The following is a 25,352-nucleotide window of genomic DNA, read 5'->3' as shown; positions in this document are numbered from 1 at the left end:
AGTTAGTTATTGTACTTGTGGAGCCATATCTAGCGTTGTGCCAGTCGTTAATTCCTCATATCTTTTCACGTTTATCTCTTTTTATTCAAATAATATGCAAAGACAACTATCGCAACATATTAGCAACCGCTGTGTTGCAGGAATAAGCATATTTTCCATCTCTTGCCCTTGGCAAAAGAACCTTTGAAATCAATTGCAAAGGAAAGATGCCCCTCTAAAAATTGTGCAATAATGAGCTTGTCTACAATGCATTTTGATGAGTCCCTAGGAACCGTTTGAGTGTCATGTATGGCTTTCATAACTGTTATTTTTCCTCGTCCTTTCCCCTTATCATAGCCGCACCTAATGCTGACTGGACCTTGCCCTTAATGGCCCGCTCTTCAAACCTACACAATGCTGAGCAGGACCTCTCTCCTTCCCCCCCCCCTCCCGCCTCCCATTTTTCTATTGCTATTTTGACAGAATGTAAAAAAAATATCTTCCATCGACAATATTTTGCAGTTTCTTAATGTTGAAATGCGACTTAGGTAGGTATTCCTTCCTCCTTCAGGCTACCTTGTAATACCCACTTTGACACTTTATGACTGACATTTGATTCAAACTGTCCACAAAAGTTTTTCCAATTTTGCAGTCATGTACCCAGGGACTTGTTAAAACTTGAGAATATCTTAATTTTAAGACATTCGGTTCATTTGAATGAATATTAACCCCTCCATTTTCCCTTGACAATTTTGTGATTTTTCAATTAATTTTGTCAGAGTTTTTTTACTATTGTTTTTGTTCTTTTTTTATGAGTACACACGACTCTGACCCAGGTAAGTAATTACCAACAAACACCCCCCCCCCCCCCCCCCCCAATGAATAAAGTATGTGGCCCAGCGTCTGGCGCCGCGCGCCGCTTAGTTGAAATTCCGCGAAAATTTAATTTTCGTAGAAAAGAAACTGCATAGTTTGATCAAGTCAGAATTTTAGTACTGAAGTATATTATGATAATAATTGTTTCTTTAAATCTGTATTGAGAACTGATTGGAATCGCTGTTTGAATTGGTGTGAAATAATGAAAATAGGAAATTGCAAGGGGGGGAGGGGGGTTCGGACGTCAGTTACACATAATCAGATTTAAAAAAACGCGGGAATTCAGAAGTGTAATGTAATCTTTGAACTTTGAACACGCATGCTGCGCGCTATCTGGGTATATAATCTGAGAGGACCGCACACAGCTGTCGATGCGTTTTGATTCCCGCGTAAACTGATAAAGAGAAAAAGGCTCCATTTCTGTGCGAAGTCCGCGGTCTTTTTATAATCTCTGCGGCTTTTATTTTCAACTTCTAAATCCGCCGAAATAATTGTGTATCTGTTACTGTCACAACCAAAATAGATGTCAAATTGTAAGTTCTAAGTCATGGTCCATTTTTCTTTAAATTGTGATATTCTGATAATCTTTTTTGTTCCATGTCTGTAGCTCTGGCTCTGCCTACATCACATCAGTCCACTTTTTTCTCGTCTGAAGAGAATTTATCATTTTCGTCTTCATGCTAGCAAGTATCAGGTAGTAATATATTGAAATTTGGGCCTATAATTCCTCAGGCTGTTTTATCTGCTCATCTATGTACTATGTTTTAATTTGTCTGGTCTCTGAAACTGATGGTAGACGTTCAGTCGCACTGGATTTTTTCTGATACCATCACATACTAAGGAGCGCAATACCTTTGACCCGACCGATACTTTTGTAGGAATTTTGTATGGATAGTTAGTTGCCAAGGAGTAATCCTGTGGAATAATCTCCGGTAGCTAGTAGAATCAACTACCTCTTCGAGCAGCTAGGCTTGTTCCCAGTCGGTTTCCTGGTGAGATGACATTCTTACCAATTCATAGGATTCCTCAGCAGATTTATGAGTTAATCGAAAAACAAAATTTCGGTCCAATACTTTTAACTTCCATGGAAGATTTTTCACAGCTCTCTGTATTTATTTTGTTCCGAATTAACTATGTCTCTCATCAGTGAGGTTAACCTCAACATCCATGAATATTTCTGATTAATCTCAATGCCAGATCAGAATTCAACAGAAATTTTATCCTTTTCAGTGGATTCAGATTTTAAATCTGAAGTAGGGACCATGTAACATTATTTCATAGATTTCTCGCTGGGTGAATTTCAGTTCTGTTACTCTGCCGAAGAATGGCTCTCTCATCTCCCACCACTGAATAATGTTTCTTGCGTGTCAGAATCAACTTCTCCTTTCCCTAGGGTCTTATCAGTTGAGTGTCAATAGCATTCTTAGGCTGTGCGTTATGTTAATCTTTATTCTCGGGTGATTTCTTCTCAAAATACTAGTTCAACCTATCTGAGAGGGTTTGTTGAACAGCCATTTGCCTGATGCTATCTGCATAAGCACCAGCCTTATCAATTTTCATAAGTTCAAATAGTTCTAAGTTGTTCATATTGAGTCCACGCTGATTGAAGCTACATCACTACTGCGGTGGGACAGAAGAAACCCAATCTCAATTCTTTACTAACTTCTAATGCTGAAACGAAGACGGCCGACCTTCTGTCTCATTGTAGACGCGCTTGAACCTGCATACTTAGTGTAAACTCTATCTCTACTGAAATTTCACTCAAACATTTAGAATGTCTTCACATGGTTTGATGTACCCTTCAGAATTTTCAAATGCAATGAATTGAATTTCTGAATTCTTTAAAGTCATTTTTTTCCCCTGTAAAGTTTCTATTTCAACTTCCTTTAATGTGTGCTTTCAGGAACTAAGTAAGCAGAAGTATTGGAAAGATGTCCTCTGAAAAAGTTCGAACAAGTTGGCGAAAATCAAGCAATGGTAGAAGCATTCCAGAAATATGCGATGATGGAGAAGCACAAGATGGTTATCGCAATGAGGAGCGCAATTTCTCTGGTCTGAACTTTGCCAACCGGAGTTGGGCAGATATCTGCGATGAAGACAGTCAGAAAACTCTGGAACCAGAAAAAGATCACGCAAGCTTGCTGTTGCAAGATGACTCAACACTAGGTCCCATTTCAACAGACAAAGAATCCAGCAGTGACATGAAGGGTGTTATTTCATCCGTATCATCTTCCAGTGAGATCCGAATTTTCTCCTCTCATTCAGGGCTAATCAAAGGAGTATTCTCTGAATCAGAAACCAGAGAGTTTCGTACAGATATGAAGCCTACAAAACAGGGCAAAAAACGGAAAGAGTGTGAACTTCTCCTTAATGAAGATAGTCTCAGCCTATCTTCACACTTTGATGTCATCAAAATGGAGAGTCCTCGAAAAACAACGCCGACCAAACAGTTACGCAGTCGCTCACCCATTTGTTATGATGAATCAACTGTCACCAGCCCCTATCGCCTTAAACGCAGAGTTCCACTTAAAGAATCTTTATCGGATGATAATCAACCAATGGATGAGTCCCTCCCAAGCCCTAGCAAAATTCCCAAAAGGAAAGATAGCTCAACTTCTTATGAAAAATCCCGCTCCACTCCCCGAGAAAAATCCCACTCCTCTGCCCGAGAAAAATCCCACTCGACGCCTAAAGAAAAATCCCACTCAACACCGAAAGAAAAAGAGAAGTCCAAGTCTTCTTCCAAAGATCATTCCCACTCAAAATCAAGGACCCCTAGAACACCGAGAACGCCAAGAACGCCACGTGATGAAAAATCTGATAAAACCTCCAAGCGGAAGAGAGTAGATAGTCAACTGGATAGTCAGCCAAGCACCCCTGGAAGTGGGTAAGTAATCCTCATTTAACCTCTTAAATTGCCTGTCAAACAAACATTATTCATATCCCAGCAGCGATTGATTTTACACCTATTAACGCAATTGGGGATTATGCGCCAACAAATGGCTTTAAACACTGCAGGGTCTCTGGCAGTCTTAAAATTCAGAAAATTTACTGCAACATTGAAATGAGATTATGCGAGCAGCTACTAGCCAAAGTCAGTGTATTCGTTAAAAAGATAAAAATCTAAGCGAAAGTCTCGTTCAAAATCCCACGGAAGTCAGGGACTTGAGAAATGAATAATTGTGGAATTCTTGGCAGGTCATTCGTCAAAATGACTTCAGACTACTCCACATACTCATGGATAAAATAAAATGATGAGACTGTATGTTCCTCTAATTCTTTATATTTTGTTAATTTTTTCTCTCAGCATCTAATGTCCTGTGTAGGTAGTTATCAAAGTAATTTACTCTTTATTTTCAGATCAAAGCAACGCCTTGAAATAGAAACAGATCCAGAAGTTTTACTCCGGAGGCAAAAGCAAATAGATTATGGGAAAAACACGTCTGGCTATGAGCGCTATCTAGAATTGGTGCCAAGGTAAGTCCTTTTATTGATGTTTTTGACTAACGCCGGTTCAATAGTCCATCGAAGAAACTAGTTCGGCCATTATTGTAGCCCTCTCTCTCATCCCTTGTTCCTCGAGCTTCAATCTTTGGCTGGGCTTCCTCATGTTTTCTTTTAGGTGAAACTTTATCTAGAACTGAATTCAGGATCCTTTTTTCCATCACCTTTTTTTAACATCAGCAGACAAGGTAGTCAACTGTGACTTCACACTTAGTTGCTGTTTCACTCGACCTTCTTGGACTTTATCCCTACTGATAATTTTTGCAGATCCACATGCTAAAGTTCATTTACCCCTCTCTTAAAGCCCAGATACACCTGCAAATTGCAAGTGCTTGTTGAAAATGACATACCAATAGGCAAGGAGGATTTCTATAGCTCGACGTCGAGCGATCAAAATCCTGGTTTCTTATTGGTGTTTCACTTTCAACAAGCGCTTGTAACTTGCAGGTGTATCTGCCACTTTTTTTTTTAATCATTTTATGTGTGGCTACTGCACCAAGAAGTGTCAACAGTCCTTAGTTAATCCTTAATTCGTACAAGACTGCGTAGTGCAGTCGCTTACAAATTGAAAATAATCAATGACCAGCTTATCTGATGTAAGCGCTATCTATTAAAATAGAGCACTTGTTGGTCCACTCTTTTTATTTTATGATTAAATAAAATTGCTCTTTTATTGCAGAGACTCAAGAAGTAGAGATCATCCGAAAACTCCTCCCAAGCAGTTGAAGTACAGTCGGCGAGCATGGGACGGATTGGTCAGGACATGGAGGAAGCGGCTTCATTACTGGGATGTACCAAATGAGGATGGCACCATGCCTGAATAGTAAGTTCATGAACTCATCCTCCATGCTTTAAATATGGAATAAGATGATTGTTGTAATTGAATCACCTGGTGCGGAAACATTTGATGTTCAATACTGTGTTTCAGAACTGCTGTAGTTATTTTGACCCACAACACTGAGTAGTGAAGTCGTTCTTGTTAGAAAATGCTTAATTATATCTGCGGGACTTTTGATAAACTTACTCCTCATTCCTAAAATCTTATACCAACTTCTGTCCATAAGATACAATGAAATCGCCCACGCAAATTCTGGAACACTGTGTTAGACATCGGATGTTTTCACACAAGCCAACCCAATTGACATCTTAAGATTTTAGAGGAGTTAGCAGTCCCTATCTTCACCATGTAAATATCACTGATGTTATGTGCACTTTTCTTAGGTTCTACCAGACGGGTTTTCAAAAACAAAAAATTTTTTTTTGATTCCTTAGACTCGGTTTTAGCTTCGAAAGAAAGGGTTTTGAAAAATCTGAAAATTGAATCACATGAATTTTTCAGGAAATTTGAAGAAAATTTACCAAATGAGGCCTTCAAACTTATTTTTGTTTTCTTTTGAAGAATAATAAAAACAATTCCTCCTGTGTAGTTAAAGAAAGAGGTAAGAGAAAACAAACCAAAGAAATTTTTGAAAATCTGTCCATCTTGTCCTGAGAAAAGTGTACCCTGAGGTCAAAAAACTTTGTTTTGAGAAAAACCTGTTAAAATTTTTGAAAACACATGAGGTTTGCATCTCGCCGTTTGCCACACAACAAGGCATAACTTATTCAATAATGGCCATATTTTAAAAATGTTGGTCTTGATATACATCTGAGAATGTGTAGAAATCAATCAGAAAAAAAAATCGAAAACAATTTTTCTGCTAAAAAAAATGACTGCCGACTCCTCATAAAACAGGATGTCTAGCGACAGGAAAAGCAGAGGTAAAGTCTGAGAGAAGAAAGGTGCAACCAGGAGAGTTGTGAACTTCCATGCAAGATTATGATTTTCTGCTGTAACTTCACAGCTTTTCTATACAGAGCTCTGCAGTATCTCTCTCAGTTTGAATTGACTTCTCTCGGAAATTTGAGTCCCTACCGATCTGTATTAGTGCTCTAGCGCTGAGTTGCGTTTATTTTTTGCATCTTTTATGATTTGGAATTAAAAGCCAGGGAAAATAAGGGAGATACTAAATACAAGAGTTTGGCGCAGCCTAGAAGTCAGAAACGGGGGATAGAAAATTTTGCGAGACACTCTGGTTCAAGGAGGCTTCTAGAAATCAATTTCCAAATAAACTCAAATGAATGAATGAAAATGAACTTTTCTAAATACTATCCCAAGATAGAATTTACACATTATTGTACCTAGCTGTCATTTTCGTCTTACCAGTTTAAATGTACAAAAATGAAAGTAATATAAATACGGAGATAGGTTTCGAATGGTGAGTGGCTCCTGGTCAGATTCGATGGGGCATTCATTTGTTACTTAGTTTGTAATTCTATATTATAAAGAATTCTTCTATACTATGAAAGTATTCATGGGCATTTTTCATTCACTTTCATCATTATGAATGTGTAAAATGGGATTCTGTGCGCTCGGCTCTCGCCTGGCATCAGACTACTATGGCCTGTGTCACACCATCAAAATGTCAAGGTCAAGAGCTGTGATTGGTCCAAGTCGTTGAATAAGCTAATCACAACACCTGATCTTGATATTTGATGGCTAGCTTTGATAGTGTGACACAGGCTTTTGCGTCACTGAGTGCTCCTCTTCCCTGCTAACGTGTAACAGCATGGCTTGCTCTGCCTTGCTGCCCAACAGTACACTCGGCCATGTCTCTCATTATCTCACCAGTACAATTTCTAATAAAGTCCTCTCCTATGTCAAGAGAAATGATTTTTGAGCCCCTCACCCTAAAAAAATAACAATTATGATGCTGTCAAAATAAGAAGCTTGAAAAAAAATAAATACAGGGGATGTATAATAAAACATAATGAAAAATATGAAGACCAATCCTCACACCTGCTAGCAATAGGTCATTATACTGAAAAGCACAGGTGGCTACAGAAGATGGTAGTTAAAATGGGAATGGAACCTTAAAACATCCGTTTTGATTCCCAATTTTCAGGGTTTTGAATGGTCTGGAAATCCGGGAAAGTTATAGGACTTGCAGTGACTGGAAGGAGTCAAGGGATTCATGGGGAATATGAGGGCATAGGTAGAAGAAGTTAGGGGATGTCACATAGAGAATAATGACTCTGTAACTTCAGCTGGTGCCATTCAAGATAGAGCACTAGGTATTATACTTAATGCAAAATTCCAAGTGGGGTTGTGCATAGCAAGAAGCGGCATCTGCGCCTTGCTTTTGTTCCATTCTCATCGGCTGTCGCATTACTCTAATTCTTGAATATAGCTTGAGATCACATATCCTCTGTATTTTCTGGATGTCTCCATGATATCAAAGTCAGCCGTAGCCTCTGTGCCCTGCGAATGTGTCATTAATATTTGTGTCAGTTTCGATTTCAAGCTATTTTTTAAAGTTTAATTTACTTTTCTCTGTCAGTATCTATGAATTGTGTTCATTATTAAGTTTCTGCGTCTTGGAGAATTGGCTAACCTTCTTTTCTTTTCCCTTAAATCTATCAGAAAGCTTGCATACATCCATCTGATCTCTTATACTTGTATTACTAATTTTACAACCCTTTCTAATAATACGTTTTATTTGTTTCAGTGTGGACGATTACGGCTCTATGTCAGAACAATCAAGCTGTGATGAAAGCATGTCGGTGGAGTCCCTGCCCTCAACGCCAATGCAAGAGTGGAAGCGGCGAGTTCGTCAACGCCATGAATCAGAATCTTCGGACTGCAGTAGCTCAATGGCAGAAGATGACTGTCACCCCCTTGCTGTTTCTAATGACATCAAAGTTTGACACCTCTCTGAGAAGATTTTACCTTTCTTCCATTCTCTTTCTCTTTGTAATGAATTATAACGACCATAGACTAGTCTCTTTGCAATATTGGAGGAGCTCATACAAGCCCATAGAAAGGAAGAGAGTGCATTGATTATATTGTAGGTTTTTGTATTTTTATTTTCCCAATTTTTTTCTGTTTGTTCCGTAATATTTTTCTTATTTTAGGAGGTCCCAAAATCGTTGTTCTTGCTCTTCTTCTTTTTGCTTCTCTTGTCTGCGAATTCTCCTCGTAACTCTTTTAAATCTCAAATCTATTTTCATCTAATAATCTTTTACTTAAATTGATTTAAAAAATATTCGTTTCACTTTCAAGCTCCTCATAATTTTTTGACTGTATTATTCATAATTATGTCTTGACGAAAGAAGAATGTTGTAAAGTTTCCTCAGCAAATCAGGTTTTTGATCCAAAAAGTACAAAAAAATTTAAAAAATAGGCCAGTGGTGAATCTGCAAGGACGTATATCTCATTTTCCATGTTTCAAAATCTTTGCTTCTGTTCTATTTCATCAAAGGAGAGCAAACTAATGCCATCGCTTTATAGATCTTTCATCACAAAAAGAAGGAAAATAATGATAGTTTTTAAGGTATGATGTTGAATATATTTCCATTTAAAAGAAACAGCGAGTGACAGAAAGTCTGCAACTTTGCAAACTGAGATGTGTTCCTGTAGTTTCCCTGTCAGAGTGTGAAATGAAAGATAATATGGACTTTAATCGTTCTAAATTTTTTTTTCTTTGTTGAGGCTCACTGTGTAACTCTTCAGAACTGAAATTGATTAGCTCCTAATGTGTTACTTACATCGTACTGTGTTTGAGTTTAGTTCTAGTTCCTTTTAATTCTCAATTGTCTTTGAATATTACATGTTAATCATTTGAACATAGAATAATCTCCATGATAGGGAAGCAATATTTTGATTGACGTGATGTTTAATCATTGTCTTGAATTGCTTGAGTTTTGACAGTTTATCAATCTTTGAAGATTTCCAATCAGTCATCTCTTCAGGTGCTAATTTCCCTATGAGAACGCACTTGTTATTTTGATCTCATTTGTCTTGACGAAGGCCTAAAATTTTTTTATTACCATCCTTATAAAAGAAAAAATTACAATTCAAGTTTGAAGTGGAGCACTGATAAAAGACTGGACCTCTTTTGGGAGGTTTTTTTTTTTTTGGAAAGAGCACCATTTGCCGATAGATAGAACTGTCACTACTTGGGTGTTTTATAATGAGCACTCGGCTGGTTTTTTTGTTTTGTTTATTCCCGTTTATTTTTTTTCATTCGCTGTAATTTATGAAATATTACCTAATTCACAAGCAGATAAGAGTATCCTTAGCGACAAATAATAATGAAAGGTTGCGTGTCTTACCAAATTTAGAGTAAATTAAGCTGGTAATTGTTGCTAGATTAAAATATATGTCCCTCAACGCAGAAGAAAAAAAAGAGGTTAACTTTTAAGTGAATTTCATTAACTGTATCTCCATTTAATGAGTGTTAATGATTCCAAAAACTTTTTAATGAAAATCTAAGAATGCAAGTCAAAATTTTCATTTTTACTGATCTCATTTCCTTTTGATTCATGATGTAAACTGACTCTTGTTCATGTAAATTCATGTTTTGATTGATGTGTAATTTTATGAAGCACCATGTTATCTGAATCTTCAGACATTCTCAAGGGAAGAAGCAAAACCCTATGATCGAAATTGACCTGAAAGGACAGCTTAAATATCCAAGAAAAATTTTTACATCAGCAACTTTCTATGTTTGCTCAACATTTCAACCTTCATCCTGATCTGATTGATAATTTCTTCCATTCATTTTCTCATCAATTAAAAATTTTGGCGTACATTTTAAGGAATGGCTATCCCTGATTATAACTCTACGACAAATTGCACAAAGATATAAGCACTAAGACTAATGAAAATTCGAAGTTTTTAACTAGTCTCCCATTGCTGCATTCTAAAAATATTATTTGGAAACACAGTTTAAAGATAGAAAAGTTATAATAAAATTGCAGGGGCCCATCTTTCATCCTTTGCGTTTAGTCCACGCACTAAAAATTGGCAAGTGCCTAGTTGGGGAGTTCAAATTTTTAAAATCATTTTTCAGGTTTTTAATTTTTTTAGGTTTCTCATACATTTAAAAAGCAGTAAATTGTTTTTGTCAAGTCTAATGAGGCAATGAGTACAGCATGACTAGTTGTCTGAAAATTTTGTTCCTTAGTGCCTGGTTTCCGGAAGATTTTTATGAAATGCAGTTCAAACCTCACTTTGTTTTCGGTATTTTAAGGAGAATGAAATCCTGTAAAATTTTTAGTAATTAGTAAATCAGTATTTGACTGAATACCTCCACAAAAGAGTAGGTAGAAAAAATTGACCAATCCTCTTGATCAACGGTGGACTTATTTTTTTTCTTTGTAGTTTTGTTTTTACTGTAAAAAGAGATATCGTGTTATGACATGAAGTTTTCATGTAGAATTTATTCGGACCTATTTAAATTTGCAATTTCTCTATTTGCAAATTGTGTTAAATTTAAAAGAAGTATATTTTTAGCCTTTTCTCCATCATTCTCGATTGGAGAGGAGCTTGTTTTCAGAGGCTTTCAAATAAGGAGCTTCACCTCCTTATTCTGTTTTCATCTTCTTTTGTATCAATTTGTAAATTCACCATTAGTTTGGTTCGGCAATATTTCATTTCTGGTCACCATGTATTATTCTTAACTAACGTCCTCAATTTCTTAAATTTTTGTCTGTACATTTTGTCTTGTAGTGCTTAGTGACAAACATTTTCGCTCGAATTAGGATGGACTGTAAATGGCTTTAGTACACAGGTTGTGATTTGTTGGTAGCTTTCTTTCAACTCGTTTCAGCTAAGCCAGTTCTGTTTGAAAATGACCACTTTTGAGGTCCGTTTCATGTATTCCTTGTGATGTGTGAGAGCTGTAAAAACAAATGGTTCTGTGTCAAGCCCAAACCGTATCCAAATAACGTTTACCCACCTCTGTTTTTAAACAAAAATTTGAGCCAATTTGAGTAAGAGGCTAGTGCATGGATAAAGCACTACGTGAAATTTGTAGGATGTTCCAGTTTTTTTTTCTCCTCATCTTCAAAGAGTATAATAGATAGTACTTTTCCAAATTGTCTGACTTGTATTCTCTAATGTCCTCAATTTTTATTTAAGAAAGGAACCTATAAGTTCCTCGCTCGATATGTGTCAATTTTTTTTTTTTTTTTGTGAATTTTACAATTTTAATAGTAATTAATGTAGCGTGTACATACATTTGTATTCCTAGGGGATTAATTAACAATAATTGAAATAGATTATTTTTTCTGAACCTTGTGTTAACTTTTTTTTTTTTACCTCACCCTGTGGCCTTTGGCACAAGTAAGCTTTAAGGCTTAGAAAGAGTCCTCTTGTGAATATTATTTTAAAAAACTAAGGACATAATGTTTTCCTGTAGTAGTGGTTCTTTTATTTCTTTTATTCACCAAAAGTATTACCAAGCAATAATCCTGTGACTTCATCCTCTCAGATGAACCATCCAAAGAAGGGAAAATAAGAAATTCTGATCATGATTATCGTTTAATGCTGCATTTACCTATTAATTCTTTGTTTTTCGCATTCCAGCTTAAGCTCCTGCAATTTTGACGAAAATAGACATTTTAGGGAGAATTTTAGGGAGCTATGCGTTGTCAAGCTTCTCAAAACTCAAAATAGCGCTTTTGACTGAAAAAAAGGCTTATAGTTGAAGTTGCAGAAAAAATGTTTCTCTTTGGCTAGAAGCTTATGATATCATATTTGGTCATGACCCAGTGTCCAGCACCTTCAATCCGATGCAGCATGGCCTGCGTATGGTTATTGTGTTTGGCCCATAGTATTGCGAGCACGGTCAGGATACATATTTTTTGTTACAATGGCAACTTGAAAGAAAACAAACTAACTTGGGTAGAAGGATAGATGGGCCGCGTTTAACAGAAAGGAACCAAGCCACATCAGCTATCGCCAAAGTTACCTGGACAATTTAATTTTTTACAAGAGAATGTTTGTGCAGATTCCTTTGAAAATTTTAGGGAATTTGCTTCGTACTATGGAGAAAATCCACTGAAATTTGCACGAAAATCCGCAAAACCGCTTACTTGCAAAGAATTACATTGCCCAATCAAATTTGGCAATAGCTGACGGGGCTTGGTTCCTTTCTGTTTTAACGCGGTCAATTCTTCTCGTGATGTTATTGATTGATTCTTATTTTTAACACTCTCCTAAAATTAATCACGTAAAACTGCAACAGTCTCATTCTGGTTGAGGGGGCTCCAGCAACATTTTAGTGGTGTTGGTATGTGGCAAGGGTGCATCAGTTGTCACAACATATTGATGGCTAACTTGCAGAACCATGTATCTTCATTTGCGACATTGCAGATCTCCTGTCATACCTTAGGTACCTATTTTCTTTTACAGAAAACAAGTCAATGTAATTTCTTGATTTTTTCTCTCTTATAGCAAAATATTTTGCATACATATCTCGCCATAGCTTTGACTTGTTTCTTTTAGAAAAAATAATTAGGAGCGGAAATTTTGAAGATATTGGGTCGAAATTTGAAGGACCAATTTACCGAGGCCAAATTAAATTAGATTCCTGTATTTACTCTCTTTGCTAAAGTGAAGACAAACTCTTTTCTGTCGAATTCAAAAGAAGCGTTAATATATTTTATTTTCCGTGACGCTAGCAACAATCGCAACACTGGCACTGCTTACTGCTTGCTGCTTGCAATGCAACTTTGAGATGAGACGGAAGTTCATTTCCGGTTCCGGTTCTCCGTCGCCATGTTCAATTTCTTTTTGTTTCCGTTTCCTGTCAATGGCCGCTGTTGTTTCTTAAAAAACTGTTGTTGTTGATAACAAGCCATGTGGTCACTCAAAATTAGATGTGCTGTAGTTTAGATTGCTAGTTTTGTGGATTTTCTTCTAATTCTGCGCCTTTTTACACTCTAATTTCTGACAAATTTGAGTCTGGCAAGAAATTTGAAGTCTGTGGATGGTGATTCCGCGTCGCAATGGCCGGAGACACCGATAATATCTGCCTCAACATCGGAGCACGCACACTAGATCCAGAGGTCTCAAAATATGTAAGTTCGTCTCTATTTCATTCGCCAGTTGAAAATCGTCCACTTCTTTCCTTTATTTTTATCTATTTTTCGCTCTTTTGTCGTCATTCATTTCCATACGTAGGTTGGACAGACCCAGAACTTAGGTCGAGCAATCCGTGCATTGATTCCTTCGTCCATCTCCTCACCTGTACTCTCTGATTATCCTGCACCTAAATACCTATTCACTTCTTTAATCCTTCTGTTTTGCGCAAAGTATTGCGTCGATCAAGAATGACCGCTGCTACTATTAATTACCAGGGGACGTGGACCCTAGCATTTGAAGTCATTTGATCGGGGAGAGTAGCCCGTAGAACGGCATTGTATGTACGTCCAGTATCTCAGTGTGTGAGGTGAGATGACAGCGTAACATTCGTTCACTTGTCATTGCAGCGAATTCTATCATTTATCCAAACACTAGTAATGTTGTTAGATTTGCATCTGCAGATCGGAGAGAACTTTGGAACTTACCTTCTGTACGCATCGTTAGATTTTGGTTAGGTTTTGTGTTTGTCTGATAGCAGCAATGCCTTTGCATTATAGATTACAGGCAGCGCAGCACACTAACTGCTAACCCCTGTTTGATCCAGAATGAGAAAAGTTTAGACTAAGGGACGTACCCAACACCGAAGTTGTATCTAGTACATACTTTACATTTCGGACTTCCATTTTGCAGTGTATTAGAGCGGACGCTTCGTAGGTTGAGACAAATGTCAATCTCTGATTACTGCCGAATCAACATCACTCTACACGTGAATACCTACATGCTGTCAGATGGCACTACTGATGAGTGACGATCTAAACAATACTTGACTTTTGTCTCAACATGCGATGCGTCCGCACTAGGTAAATTGACGAATTGGTTGATTTTCAGTTGAGTAGGCTAACTATACATAGCGGTGTTGGATGACTGCATAATCGATGGCCGGATATTGGGATTCACCTGTAGCGACGGAGTTCATGCATGTGTCAGGGATTTGTGTTTCAAGTATTCATTCTTTTGTATACCTAATTTATCGGAGAAACACAATGGTGCCGCCAGTTTTTTTTTAGATGAACTTCAAAACTCCAAATAAGCTCTTAAACTTAAGGCTGTTATGGAAGGATTTCCTGCATGCTATGCCGAGTGCCCATCTTTACATCCAGGCAAACTCAGTGTATCTTCCGAGACCGAATACATTCATAGGGTCGCCCACTTGGTTTTGGGACATCTAAGTTGGAACTACGGTAGCCCTGCTATTGTATGCTATCTGTGCATGGAGAGTTGGACTAAATCTAAAGGTGGACTCTCAGCATAGCTCAGGAGATCCCCTCCATTACAGCCTCAACCTTTGAGAGATGTCTTCAAGCTGTGGAGTTTGTTTCAGAGAAAACTAGTGGCACCATCTTGTTTCTTGAATCATTTTATGTGAAGACATGTGTTCAAATTAAAAATCTGTGACACAGCAAGCGTTCCATCATTCTGTATCTAGGGGAAACGTCCAAGCCTTCAAAGTCTGATTATTGCATTGTTATCAGTTGTTTCTTAATTGTTACAGTTTCAAAGGCCCTCTGAATCCAAAGGGACAGGTGCTTCAAAGACAACCAGAGTTGGTGTGAAGAGTGATATCAAACGCAAAGTCAACCCTGCTGTGAAGAAAGTTAACTCAGCCTTAATTCAAAGGAGTTCAAATGTGAAACCTAAGTTCGGGAAACCAGCAGATGAGTCTCACAAAGAGAAGCATCTCCTCTCTGCTGGATCTAACAAGCCAAAAAAAGGAGAAACTAATTCTGGAAATGAAATCGGGCAGGGTCCAAAGAAAGTTTCTACCAACACTTATGGGCCTACTTCATCCCTCTTCCGAAAAAATCCAGAAGTCCCTCAGGTGGAGAACAAATCCATCAAACCAAAAAATGAAGCTGTATTTTCCTCAAAGTTTTTCAAGGATGTTGCTGAATTGCACCCTCATACGGTAAGTTTGTGGTTCTTTCCACCAAGTTTTTTTTATAAAGGAAGCCACTTCATTGCCTTGCATTTGTCGAAAAATTTACCTTTGGTTGTGACCATTTAAAGAGATGGGTACATCTATCTGTTAAAATGACTAAAGACTCAGCACACTGTAATCAAGACAAGAAGAAATAGATCTCAATCAAAATTCAAACTGTAATGAGCATTCAATTCTACAAACTTCTCTGGTGTTGAAACCTGAGAAATTTTGCTGGAACACTCCAAAAAAAAACATGGAATTTTGAAGTAGTAGAAAAACTTTAGCAAAAAAGTTGTAGAAATTGGGAAATAAGTCAGTAAAAAGTCGCAGTGAAATTGCAGCCAGTGGATAGCATCCTTAAACCTTCTGAACTTTATTGTCTGTAGCTCTTGAAGCTGGGATCGCAAGAAAATACATAATTTAAAGAGGTCCACCCATGTTTTCAGTCAAAGTCTCTTCGTAAGGAAACAACGTAATTCATCAGCAGAGTCTGTGCTCTTAATGGAGGCTCTGGAGTAATGTAAAAATGGGTAATTTTTGGCTTAGTCATGGCAGCTTCCTTATTGTAAAATAGAAAGGTATGAATGAGTAGACACCCGGGGTGGCATCATTAAGAGGAAACAGGGCAAGCGTAAGTATGGGGAAAGAACAAAATGACCGGAAAGAGCCAGAAAATTGGCACGTGTAGAAGTAGTAAACTTTTAAATGTTACATCTCATAGTTTTAGCTTAAGTTCCTCAGCTAAATTGGAATATTTTTTATCACCTTGTGTTGCCTCAAAAGAATTATTAAGGAACTCAAACTCAAAATTTCTATGGCCACCTAGGGTACTATGTATCCACTTCTAATATCTTATCAAGTTCTTTAATACTTAAACTTCGTTAATCTATTCAACCCTCTTTGTGCACCAAAAATTTTACTAAGGTAGGAGGTAGATGGATGAATTCTCTTGAAAGCAGATCTTGTGCCTTTTTATTATGGATTCATCTTAAAGATTTTTCCATGAGCTTAGGTCTTGATCTTTGGTGATACTGGTGATATCATCTTGTTTCATGCCAAGTTTTTAGGAGATCACTTAGTGAACCCAAATCCTGCGCTCTGGCTTTCAATAGCTCTGTTGGCTTCAAAGTATTAGCATTATTGATGGGCTAAGCTTTGTGAGATTCCTTTTTTTGGTCAAATAATTTGAAACAGTATTAAAACTGAAATTTAAGAAGCAAACAGGTTTATATTTTCCCTGTGGTTCAGTTTTGAATCCATTTCTAAGTATAAGTAGGTACTGTCAGCTTATTGTTCTGATTGATATTACATTTTTTTTTTTTTTTTTTTTTGCCTCAATCAACAGGTGAAAAATCTGGCAGATGTGCTCCATGTTACACAGATGACGCAAGTTCAAGAGTTAACTCTATTTCCGCTGCTGGAAGGAAAAGACTTGTTGGTTTGTTCTCAAACTGGGAGTGGTAAAACCTTGGCTTATGCTTTACCGATAGTCGAAATGTTGCAGAAAAAAAGGCCTGAAATTGTTAGGTCTGATGGAGTCAAAGCATTAGTAGTTTTACCAACACGAGAGCTTGCTCTTCAAACCTATGAGTGCTTTGTTAAACTTGTGAAAGTAAGTTAGACTATTTTTTTTCATTCTCTCATTGTTCAACTAACCATTTTCCTGCTGGATTTACATTTTCAGCCCAAGCCAAACTTTTGTTAGCGCCCTGAAAGGGGGGGGGGTGTCCTAGACCCTCTTTCCCTGTGGGCGAAAAGAAGGATGTTCAATGTTAGGCTAGTGTTTCAAATGCCCTTTTAGAAAAATATGATATTAAACCTTCTGAATATTTTAACACCAGAAAAAAGCTGGTGTCAGAAAATTAAAAGTGACCAATGACCACCGAGAAAAATAAATTTTGAATCTACCGTTACTGACATTTTGGGATGAAGTCACATAAATTTTGCATCCCAGACTCAAGCTTTTGTAGCTGAATGACAAATAGAGATTCGGCAAAATAATGTGAAGAAATCAAAGTTCCCAGGGTTCTTTTTTGCCTGAACAGACCAGAAAAATGAACATTTCTATAAATAAAAGTTCACTCCATCAAGAAGAGGCCTCTTCCTTGCAGAAGGGCTTCTTTGTCCAGAAAGAGAAGGACATTACTTACTGCTTTGAACACTCTTGCATGACTGCTTTCATGTTTTTTTCCCCTCTTAACACCCATTTTTCCTAGGATAAATCCATACAGTAAGACCTCGAATTATCGGATTGCGATTTAGCGGATTCCGGGATTCAACAGATTTGGCCTCCGTCCCGTGAAATCCGATAAATCGAGGTCTTACTGTAGTTTGTTAATCAGTATGCCATTTCATTTCCATGGATTCTTTGTTTCAGCCTTTTACCAGGTTAGTGCCTGGGCTTCTTGTCGGTGGCGAGAAACGAAAGTCAGAGAAGGCCAGGCTTAGGAAAGGTGTGAACATCCTCGTAGGCACCCCTGGAAGACTGCTTGATCATGCCATGCACACATGCTGTCTGCAACTCTCCTCAGTTGAATGGCTAATTTTGGATGAAGCCGACCGACTCCTTGATCTGGGATATGAAAGAGATGTTGCTAGGTCAGTCCTTTACTCAATCAGTGCTTCAGTACACCAAAAGAAATTTCTCCAGAACACCTTGGTTTCTTCTCATTACAGGCAATCCAAAATGGTGTTGTTAAAATGGAACTACATACTCTGAAAAATCCTTTTAAAAATACTTAATTTGTCCTTGCCGAATTTTCACTTCTCAAGAAATGGTAATTTTGAATGGCAGTTTGATCACTCGAGTATTCTTTCAAGCCTTTTTCAAAATGCTCTAAATTCTTCTAGTTAGAAACTTATCAATACAAGGGCTCACAATACCAACAGCTACAATTTTTCTCGTTTAATAGTCCTTATTCTGCATGGTTAATTTATTATGTACTCTTGCATTAATACCTTCTCTCTGGTATGGCTTTCTCTAGTCTGGTTAGAACACTGGATGAGCAGCAAAAAAACTCTAGACAAACAATCCTACTCTCCGCAACCCTAACATCAGCTGTTGAGAAGCTCGCAGGATTAGCTCTCAAGAATGCTGAACGAATAGATGTCTCAGACTCAATCGATCACGAGCTAGTCATTCCTGACTTTTTGTGTCAATGTTATACAATAACACCTCCTAAATTAAGGCTCGCCGCTCTTGGTGCTTTCATCATTTGGAAATGCTCTGTGAGTAATGTCAGATATTAATACTTTTGTAGTTAATTACAAATCATGCATGTGTGTTAGCTGAATCATTTTGGCCAGTAAATTGTTCTATGAACTTAAACATTCAATTTTAAAAATTAAGATTCCTTAATGTGCTTAGTGCTTAAACAGCATTAAAAACAAGGTACAGCATTTTTTTTTACAGTGTCGTGTGGATACCTCAGATATTCCACATATTCTGTTCTATTCTATTAGGTGTAATATTGAGAAGTAGCCGCTGAGCTTCCTTGAGAGGCGACCCTTAAGAGCCTAGGCACCGGTAATTCTGCCATTACGCACCTTGAAGTTGGACCAATCTCTCTTTAATTAACTCAATGCTATCAGATGTATATAATTCCCCTGCAAGGCTCAGTGGCAGTCCAATGAGGCGTATCAACAGAAGTGAATTGTATGCAGGCGTAACTGAGCATTCATTTTGGAAGCATATCCATGTTCCCAACCAGTTGAACCGTGTCATTTCAATCTCTCAACCTCTCAATAGGTACTCTTGTAGTTGCGCACACTTCAAGTGAACTATGATTCAACCACAACTCAGTCAGACAGTGCTGACTTATTTATCATTATTTGTCAGTTAGTTGTTCTCATAGCTCTATTGTTAATTGATTTCCTCTATTTCTCTTTGTGTCATTTGTTTTTTACTTTTTCCAGGTAGAAACAGCAGGCAAAATGTTGGTATTTATGGCGACACAAGATATGGTAGATTATCACCATGACCTTTTCAATTCTGTGATCAATTCGGTAGTGAAAAAGAAAATACTGTTTTCTAAACTTCACGGGAACATGACTCAGCAAGAAAGGTTCAAAATTTTCAATGATTTCCGACAAAGCACATCTGGTGTATTAATGTGCACGGTGAGTAGTCACTATTTTTTACCATTCAAAAATCACCAGTAAAATGGATTTTTTTCATATTAACTCATGATTCATGACATCTCAGAAAGTTCTGAGGGACGCAAATCTATGCTGTAGCTTTTGTAAAACATTAAAGTTCTAATTTTTTCTCTCAGAATTTCAAAATTTTGGTATTCACGTTTTTGAAAAGGAAAACACTGATACAAACTTGCCACATTATGTTACTGAGGAATGATTCCATTTTTGAGAAATCAAGCAATGCATAGTAACGAATTTGTTACACCATGCCTTAGGGGGTTAAGGCAAGGCTCATTTGCACTGTGTCTTTCTTGAAGCATGGATGAAACTAAGGTGGAGGAAACCGTGGTGTGCACCAATGGGGCGATGGATTTATTCGCCGTGTAATTTAAAGGTCAATATCTCCGTCAACATTTGGTGTCGCAACTTCTTGTCCAGACGAATTTTTATTTTTTGGTGATCTTTAATCTAATCGTCCAAACACAATTCTGTGGCCAGTACAACTGACCCACTGGAAAAATTCTGTAAATCTTGTATGTACTTATCTCCCGTCTCTATTAAAAGATTTTGACTTTTCATCTTTGTAGGATGTTGCTGCCAGAGGAATTGATGTCCCCAAGGTTGATTGGATCATTCAGTACACAGCACCTGTGTCCCCTGCATACTACGTTCATCGAGTCGGGCGAACAGCTAGGGCAGGAGAGGCAGGTTCAGCTCTCCTCTTTTTGGTTCCTTCAGAAGTCAGGTTCATAGAACTACTTCAAGAACGTCAAATACGGTAAGAAAACTCTTGCCAACTAACCCAACAGATTCATTGGAAAATCGGTGTTAGCTTCATCGCTGCACTTGCGTGTGAAAGTTATATTAAAAATAGTTATTAGCTGCAGTAAGTATTCAGAACGATGTTCTACAGGTTGAACTTTCAGCTATTAATTGTCTTAGATTTTGTAGAGACTGGTTGAATTTCTAGTAAGAACATTGGTGAAAATTAAGTGTCAAGTGTTAAGTTAAGTGTCATTCAGTGTCAGTGTGTGGTGAAGTTAAGTGTCAAATTAAGTGTTTAACCCTTTGAGGCCTACGCACGAGTTAACTCGTGTAGCGCATACCGCACGCCCGGGCCTACGCACGAGTTATCTCGTGTTGCGACCGCCTGCCAGAGATTCCCCTCTAGCTCACTCTGTAATCGGTGTATCAAGTCATGTAGCATATGCATTCTGTCGGGAAGGATGTGATCTACAACTGTAGACTACTGCCGATAGAGTGCGGTGCCATCCGGAGAAACCGCATCAAGGTAACCTCTCAGTTGCGGTGCTTGATTTGCCGTGATGTAAACAATCCGATTTTCGTTTTTCTACCGGCGTTTTTGTTCGATGTTAGTGAAGTAAAAGTGTTTGATTAAAAGATTTAATGAGATTGTTTGTCATAAAATGGATAAACGACGGCTAAGTGTGCAATCTATTGCCGAAATAATTACCCAGATTGAGTCAATGAAAACATCTAAATTTGCGCGCTGCCGGGAAAAAAACCTAGGCCGGGGTCGCGGGCGGCCGCGCGAAAACCTAGGGCTCAAAGGGTTAAGTGTGGTGTTAAGTGTCAAATTAAGTGTTAAGTGTGTAACCTCTCAAAAATCTCCATCCCAAAGCTTAAGTCGGTTTAGTCCAGGTAGATCAACCTGCTGTAGTAGATTATCTACTGAAACTTAAAATTTCCACGAAATGGGTAATTACCGGTGAGTCGGTAGCCTTGGAGTTTGACTCCTCTGACTTGCCATTTTCAGTTACTATTCCAATATGTTTCGAAGCCCAGCTATGAGCAACTAAAATTTGTTGATGAGTCAACGGGTTCTGTTCACATTTATTATCTTGTCAAATTATTTTGATTATCAAATTTTCTCCTGGTAAGGCAAGCCACTTATTTTGGGATTTATACAGTTTCTGGGCAGACTTGTTATTTCTCTGCTTTGCATTTGGGGAAAGGAAGGCATCTCCCATTATGCTCTCTTTTGAGGCTTTTTTATCCTTCTGGTCAGAATAATTTTTTGTTGATTTAAATGAGAATCGGAGAAATTAGAAGAAAGTAGAATTCATATTGCAAAATTTTGTATTAGTGTAAAGGGTCAAAAATAGTTCTTAAGGGTTGAAAACAATTACTTACTGTACATTATTTCCTGGCATGATATAGATTTGCCTCCTCAACTTTGAAAGACCTGTTTTTTGAGTTTGATGAAAAATTGTTAAATTGCTATCATTTTGCTGAATTTTAGCGTATTTTGGCGATAGGTATAGTGACAGTAAAATTTTCACTTATGAGTCACTTGTTAAGTTTAATATACCTCTCCTGTGTCTCGTGAAATTTTGTTAGGGGAAAATATATTGTGTTGCCTATTTTCTGATCGTTTTTAATGGCCCCTTAAAGATACATATAGAGCACCCCAAACTGACATAACATGTGATTAGTTAGAGAATCATTATAATTAAATTTAATGACCTCCCAATTTGATTGTAATTTTTTTTTTTTCTTTTGCAGACTCATTCAAGAGAATGCAGAAAGTTACCTAGAAAAATTACTTGCCCTCCGACAAGATAAAAGACACCGACAGGTGAGTCTCTCTAATTTCTTTTCTCTTTCATTCAATAAACTCCTCAATCATTGCGCAGCGTGCCTCCCTCCTTTGATTTCCTTGCGATTTGAGATTTTCAAATATTTTCCTTTCAAAACAAGAGCAAGCCCTTCTTTTTCACTCGCTTCACATTTTTCTATGCTTCCATTTTTCTCTTTTTCTTTTTGAACATGCAACCCAATTTTTAAGTCATAGATAACCAGAACAAAGAAACATCAATCTTATTTCATGCTTGATAAAATTTTGCAACAGTGTAAAGGGTCAAAAATAGTTCTTAAGGGTTCAATAATAGTTCAAAAACAATTACTTATTGTACATTTTTTCCTGACATGATATAGATTTGCCTCATCAACTTTGAAAGACCTGTTTTGAGTTTGATGAAGAATTGTTAAATTGCTATCATTTTGCTGAATTTTAGTGTATTTTGGCGATCTGATCGCCAACTCTCACTGGATAAACTACTCACCAGTATTTGATAACTATATTGACAACCGTTTTTCTCAGTTTAAAATATTCTGGATCCAACCCAATTCATTTGTCAAGTGCATCAAATTTGCCAGGTTGCTGTCAGAACAACAGCTGAAAAAATTTGCATGACTGATGCAATTTTCCTAACCATACATAAGTACGTCTCTTTTGTTGACCCAGAGAAACGGACAAAAGTTAATTTTCGATTTAGTAGGGCAGGCAGAAAAACTTGACTACGTGTGCAAAGGTTCAGAGCATGGCTAAATATTGGCCTTCTACATCTATTTTTAGTACTTGCCAAACTTGAAGAAATTAAAATAGGTACATACTTGGCCGTTAAATCTGCGGATCTAATTAAATCAATTTACGTTGTTCTTTTACTTCTTTTTTTGACTTTAGGAAATTGGGTCCACCATGGAGTCTGCTGCAACTTATCTTCAATTAGAATTTGAAAAAGCCGTCCTAGAAAATAAAGAGCTTCATAATTCAGCCAGTAATGGTAAGAAGAATTCATTTGATTCTCAGCTCCTAGTTTTATCACTTAGTTTTGGTGAACTATATGCACTCTGTGAAGGATCATTCCGTATAGAACCCACCAGCCATGCAACTGCCCAACTCAAATTTTGCTGGTACATTTTTTCTTGATCAGACCATCAAATAATGAACTTTTGTAAAATATTAGGTCAAGAGTTTAATAAATGACAACCCTGGTAGGGGGGGGGGGGGGGGGGGCTTGAAGAAAATGAGAGAAACGAAAACGTTCTTCACCAAAAAAAAAAAAACCAACAGAAAAGTTTTTAATCTACTGAAAGCTGGTCTGAAGTCAAACCAATCGTAATGGAACATTTTTTCGACCGAGTCGATTAGATCACTGTTTTTTTTTTGAAGCGGAGCTCTAGACACCAGGCGCTTCACCGTGCCACCTACATCATCGCAAGCTGTCTTGCCATGACTGATGACAAAAAAATTCCATGATGCCGTCATGTCAAAATCAGCATCATGATCACACAAGTTTATGAAATTTTTGTAATTTTTATACTGCCCAGCACAGCCATCAGAGAAACACCAAAATCTTTTGATTTCAGGAAGATTTAGCTTCAAATGTTCAACAATAAGTTTCTGTGTTTCATGCAAAAACATGCGCTAAGCCCTTGTTAGGGTCATCCCCTAAGGGAATGGGAGGATTGGACACGAGATACTCAACTGATGCATGTGTGATGACAAACTGTATTGCGAGATGCCAAGTCCGACATCCCCGGACAGCTAGGCGACAGTGCTGCCTCAGGTGGCAATGTATAGAAGTACTTAACATAACAGTCCTCACTTAACACACATAAAACTGGAAGAAACAGTTTCATTTTCCTTATAGGTCCTATACTTAAAGGCAGGGTGCAAGGAGCAGCTTTCTCTTGCCCAAAACCTACCTTGAATCTCATTTTGCAATACAAAAATAGATTTCTCACTGAAGTCGAAAATCACTAAAGCTTCATCAATAGAAAGTTTTTCTTATTTCCTTTAGAAATTTGCTTTGCTTTTTTGCTGTATATGAATGAGGTTTTAATGCCTCTAGACTTTCAATTAAATTGGAAATGTTCTCTTAAAGAGTAACGTTGAATTGAATTTGTTGCATCCTGCCTGAATTGTTGGTCCATGAATCGTGGGATATTTTTAGGATTGGGCCAGGGTGGCTACTGCCACCCAGAATGTCCTCATCTGCTTCCCACTCTTCAAAGACACCTAATAAAAAATTGTCCAGACTTTAGCTGTCTATAGAGCCTGAGCTGGGATCTTTGGGTCATCATCACTGGACTGAGGAAGAATATTTCCCTTGGCTGGCGGCTGATGAATTTCAACCTCAACAATTTGCTCATGGCTCTCTGATTCTTTTCTCTTCGGAGCTCGAGCTGGGATCTTCGGGTCATCATCTCTGGACTGAGGAAGAATATTTCCCTTGGCTGGCGGCTGATGAATTTCAACCTCAACAATTTGCTCATGGCTCTCTGATTCTTTTCTCTCCGGAGCTCGAGCTGGGATCTTTGGGTCATCATCTCTGGACTGAGGAAGAATATTTCCCTTGGCTGGCGGCTGATGAATTTCAACCTCAACAATTTGCTCATGGCTCTCTGATTCTTTTCTCTCCGGAGCTCGAGCTGGGATCTTTGGGTCATCATCTCTGGACTGAGGAAGAATATTTCCCTTGGCTGGCGGCTGATGAATTTCAACCTCAACAATTTGCTCATGGCTCTCTGATTCTTTTCTCTTCGGAGCTCGAGCTGGGATCTTCGGGTCATCATCTCTGGACTGAGGAAGAATATTTCCCTTGGCTGGCGGCTGATGAATTTCAACCTCAACAATTTGCTCATGGCTCTCTGATTCTTTTCTCTCCGGAGCTCGAGCTGGGATCTTTGGGTCATCATCTCTGGACTGAGGAAGAATATTTCCCTTGGCTGGCGGCTGATGAATTTCAACCTCAACAATTTGCTCATGGCTCTCTGATTCTTTTCTCTTCGGAGCTCGAGCTGGGATCTTCGGGTCATCATCTCTGGACTGAGGAAGAATATTTCCCTTGGCTGGTGGCTGATGAATTTCAACCTCAACAATTTGCTCATGGCTCTCTGATTCTTTTCTCTCCGGAGCTCGAGCTGGGATCTGCAGGTCATCATCTCTGGACTAAGGAAGAATATTTTCCTTGGCTGGCGGCTGATGAATTTCTACCTCAACAGTTTGGAGATGGCTCTCTGATTCTGATTCTGAAACAAAAAGAATATGAAGTGTACCTCAACAGTTTGGAGATGGCTCTCTGATTCTGATTCTGAAACAAAAAGAATATGAAGTGTACCAAAAAACATGTCCGTCCACCTGTCATGCATAGGCCA

The 25,352-nt window shown here is 38.0% G+C and overlaps 2 protein-coding genes across 3 annotated transcripts in view; both read left to right on the top strand.

The window, feature by feature from the left end:
- Positions 1–1,219: 1,219 nt before the first annotated feature.
- Slbp (Stem-loop binding protein) lies at positions 1,220–8,732 on the top strand. Of its 2 annotated transcripts, none has more exons than XM_019048481.2 (5): positions 1,220–1,388; positions 2,759–3,742; positions 4,216–4,332; positions 5,039–5,182; positions 7,908–8,732. In XM_019048481.2, exons 2-5 carry the CDS (start codon positions 2,787–2,789, stop codon positions 8,104–8,106), a joined length of 1,416 nt encoding a protein of 471 aa, XP_018904026.1. In that variant the 5' UTR covers positions 1,220–1,388; positions 2,759–2,786; the 3' UTR covers positions 8,107–8,732. The 2 variants fall into 2 exon arrangements, with proteins under 2 accessions (XP_018904026.1, XP_018904028.1); XM_019048483.2 differs by lacking the exon at positions 1,220–1,388 and adding an exon at positions 1,401–1,549.
- Positions 8,733–13,015: 4,283 nt separating this feature from the next.
- LOC109035026 (probable ATP-dependent RNA helicase CG8611) overlaps positions 13,016–25,352 on the top strand; it is a 56,661-nt gene continuing 44,324 nt past the window's right edge. Inside the window, exons 1-9 of the mRNA XM_019048487.2 lie at positions 13,016–13,266; positions 14,823–15,236; positions 16,597–16,863; positions 17,629–17,849; positions 18,236–18,479; positions 19,167–19,370; positions 19,976–20,166; positions 21,915–21,987; positions 22,876–22,975. Coding sequence (XP_018904032.2) covers positions 13,195–13,266; positions 14,823–15,236; positions 16,597–16,863; positions 17,629–17,849; positions 18,236–18,479; positions 19,167–19,370; positions 19,976–20,166; positions 21,915–21,987; positions 22,876–22,975 — 1,786 coding nt within the window. The 5' untranslated portion in view covers positions 13,016–13,194. The remainder of the gene's footprint in view (positions 13,267–14,822; positions 15,237–16,596; positions 16,864–17,628; positions 17,850–18,235; positions 18,480–19,166; positions 19,371–19,975; positions 20,167–21,914; positions 21,988–22,875; positions 22,976–25,352) is intronic.

The sequence above is a fragment of the Bemisia tabaci genome, chromosome 4 (assembly GCF_918797505.1).
Source record: "Bemisia tabaci chromosome 4, PGI_BMITA_v3".
In the NCBI taxonomy this organism is placed as follows: Eukaryota; Metazoa; Arthropoda; class Insecta; order Hemiptera; family Aleyrodidae; genus Bemisia; species Bemisia tabaci.
This window is presented reverse-complemented; position numbering and strand designations above follow the sequence as displayed.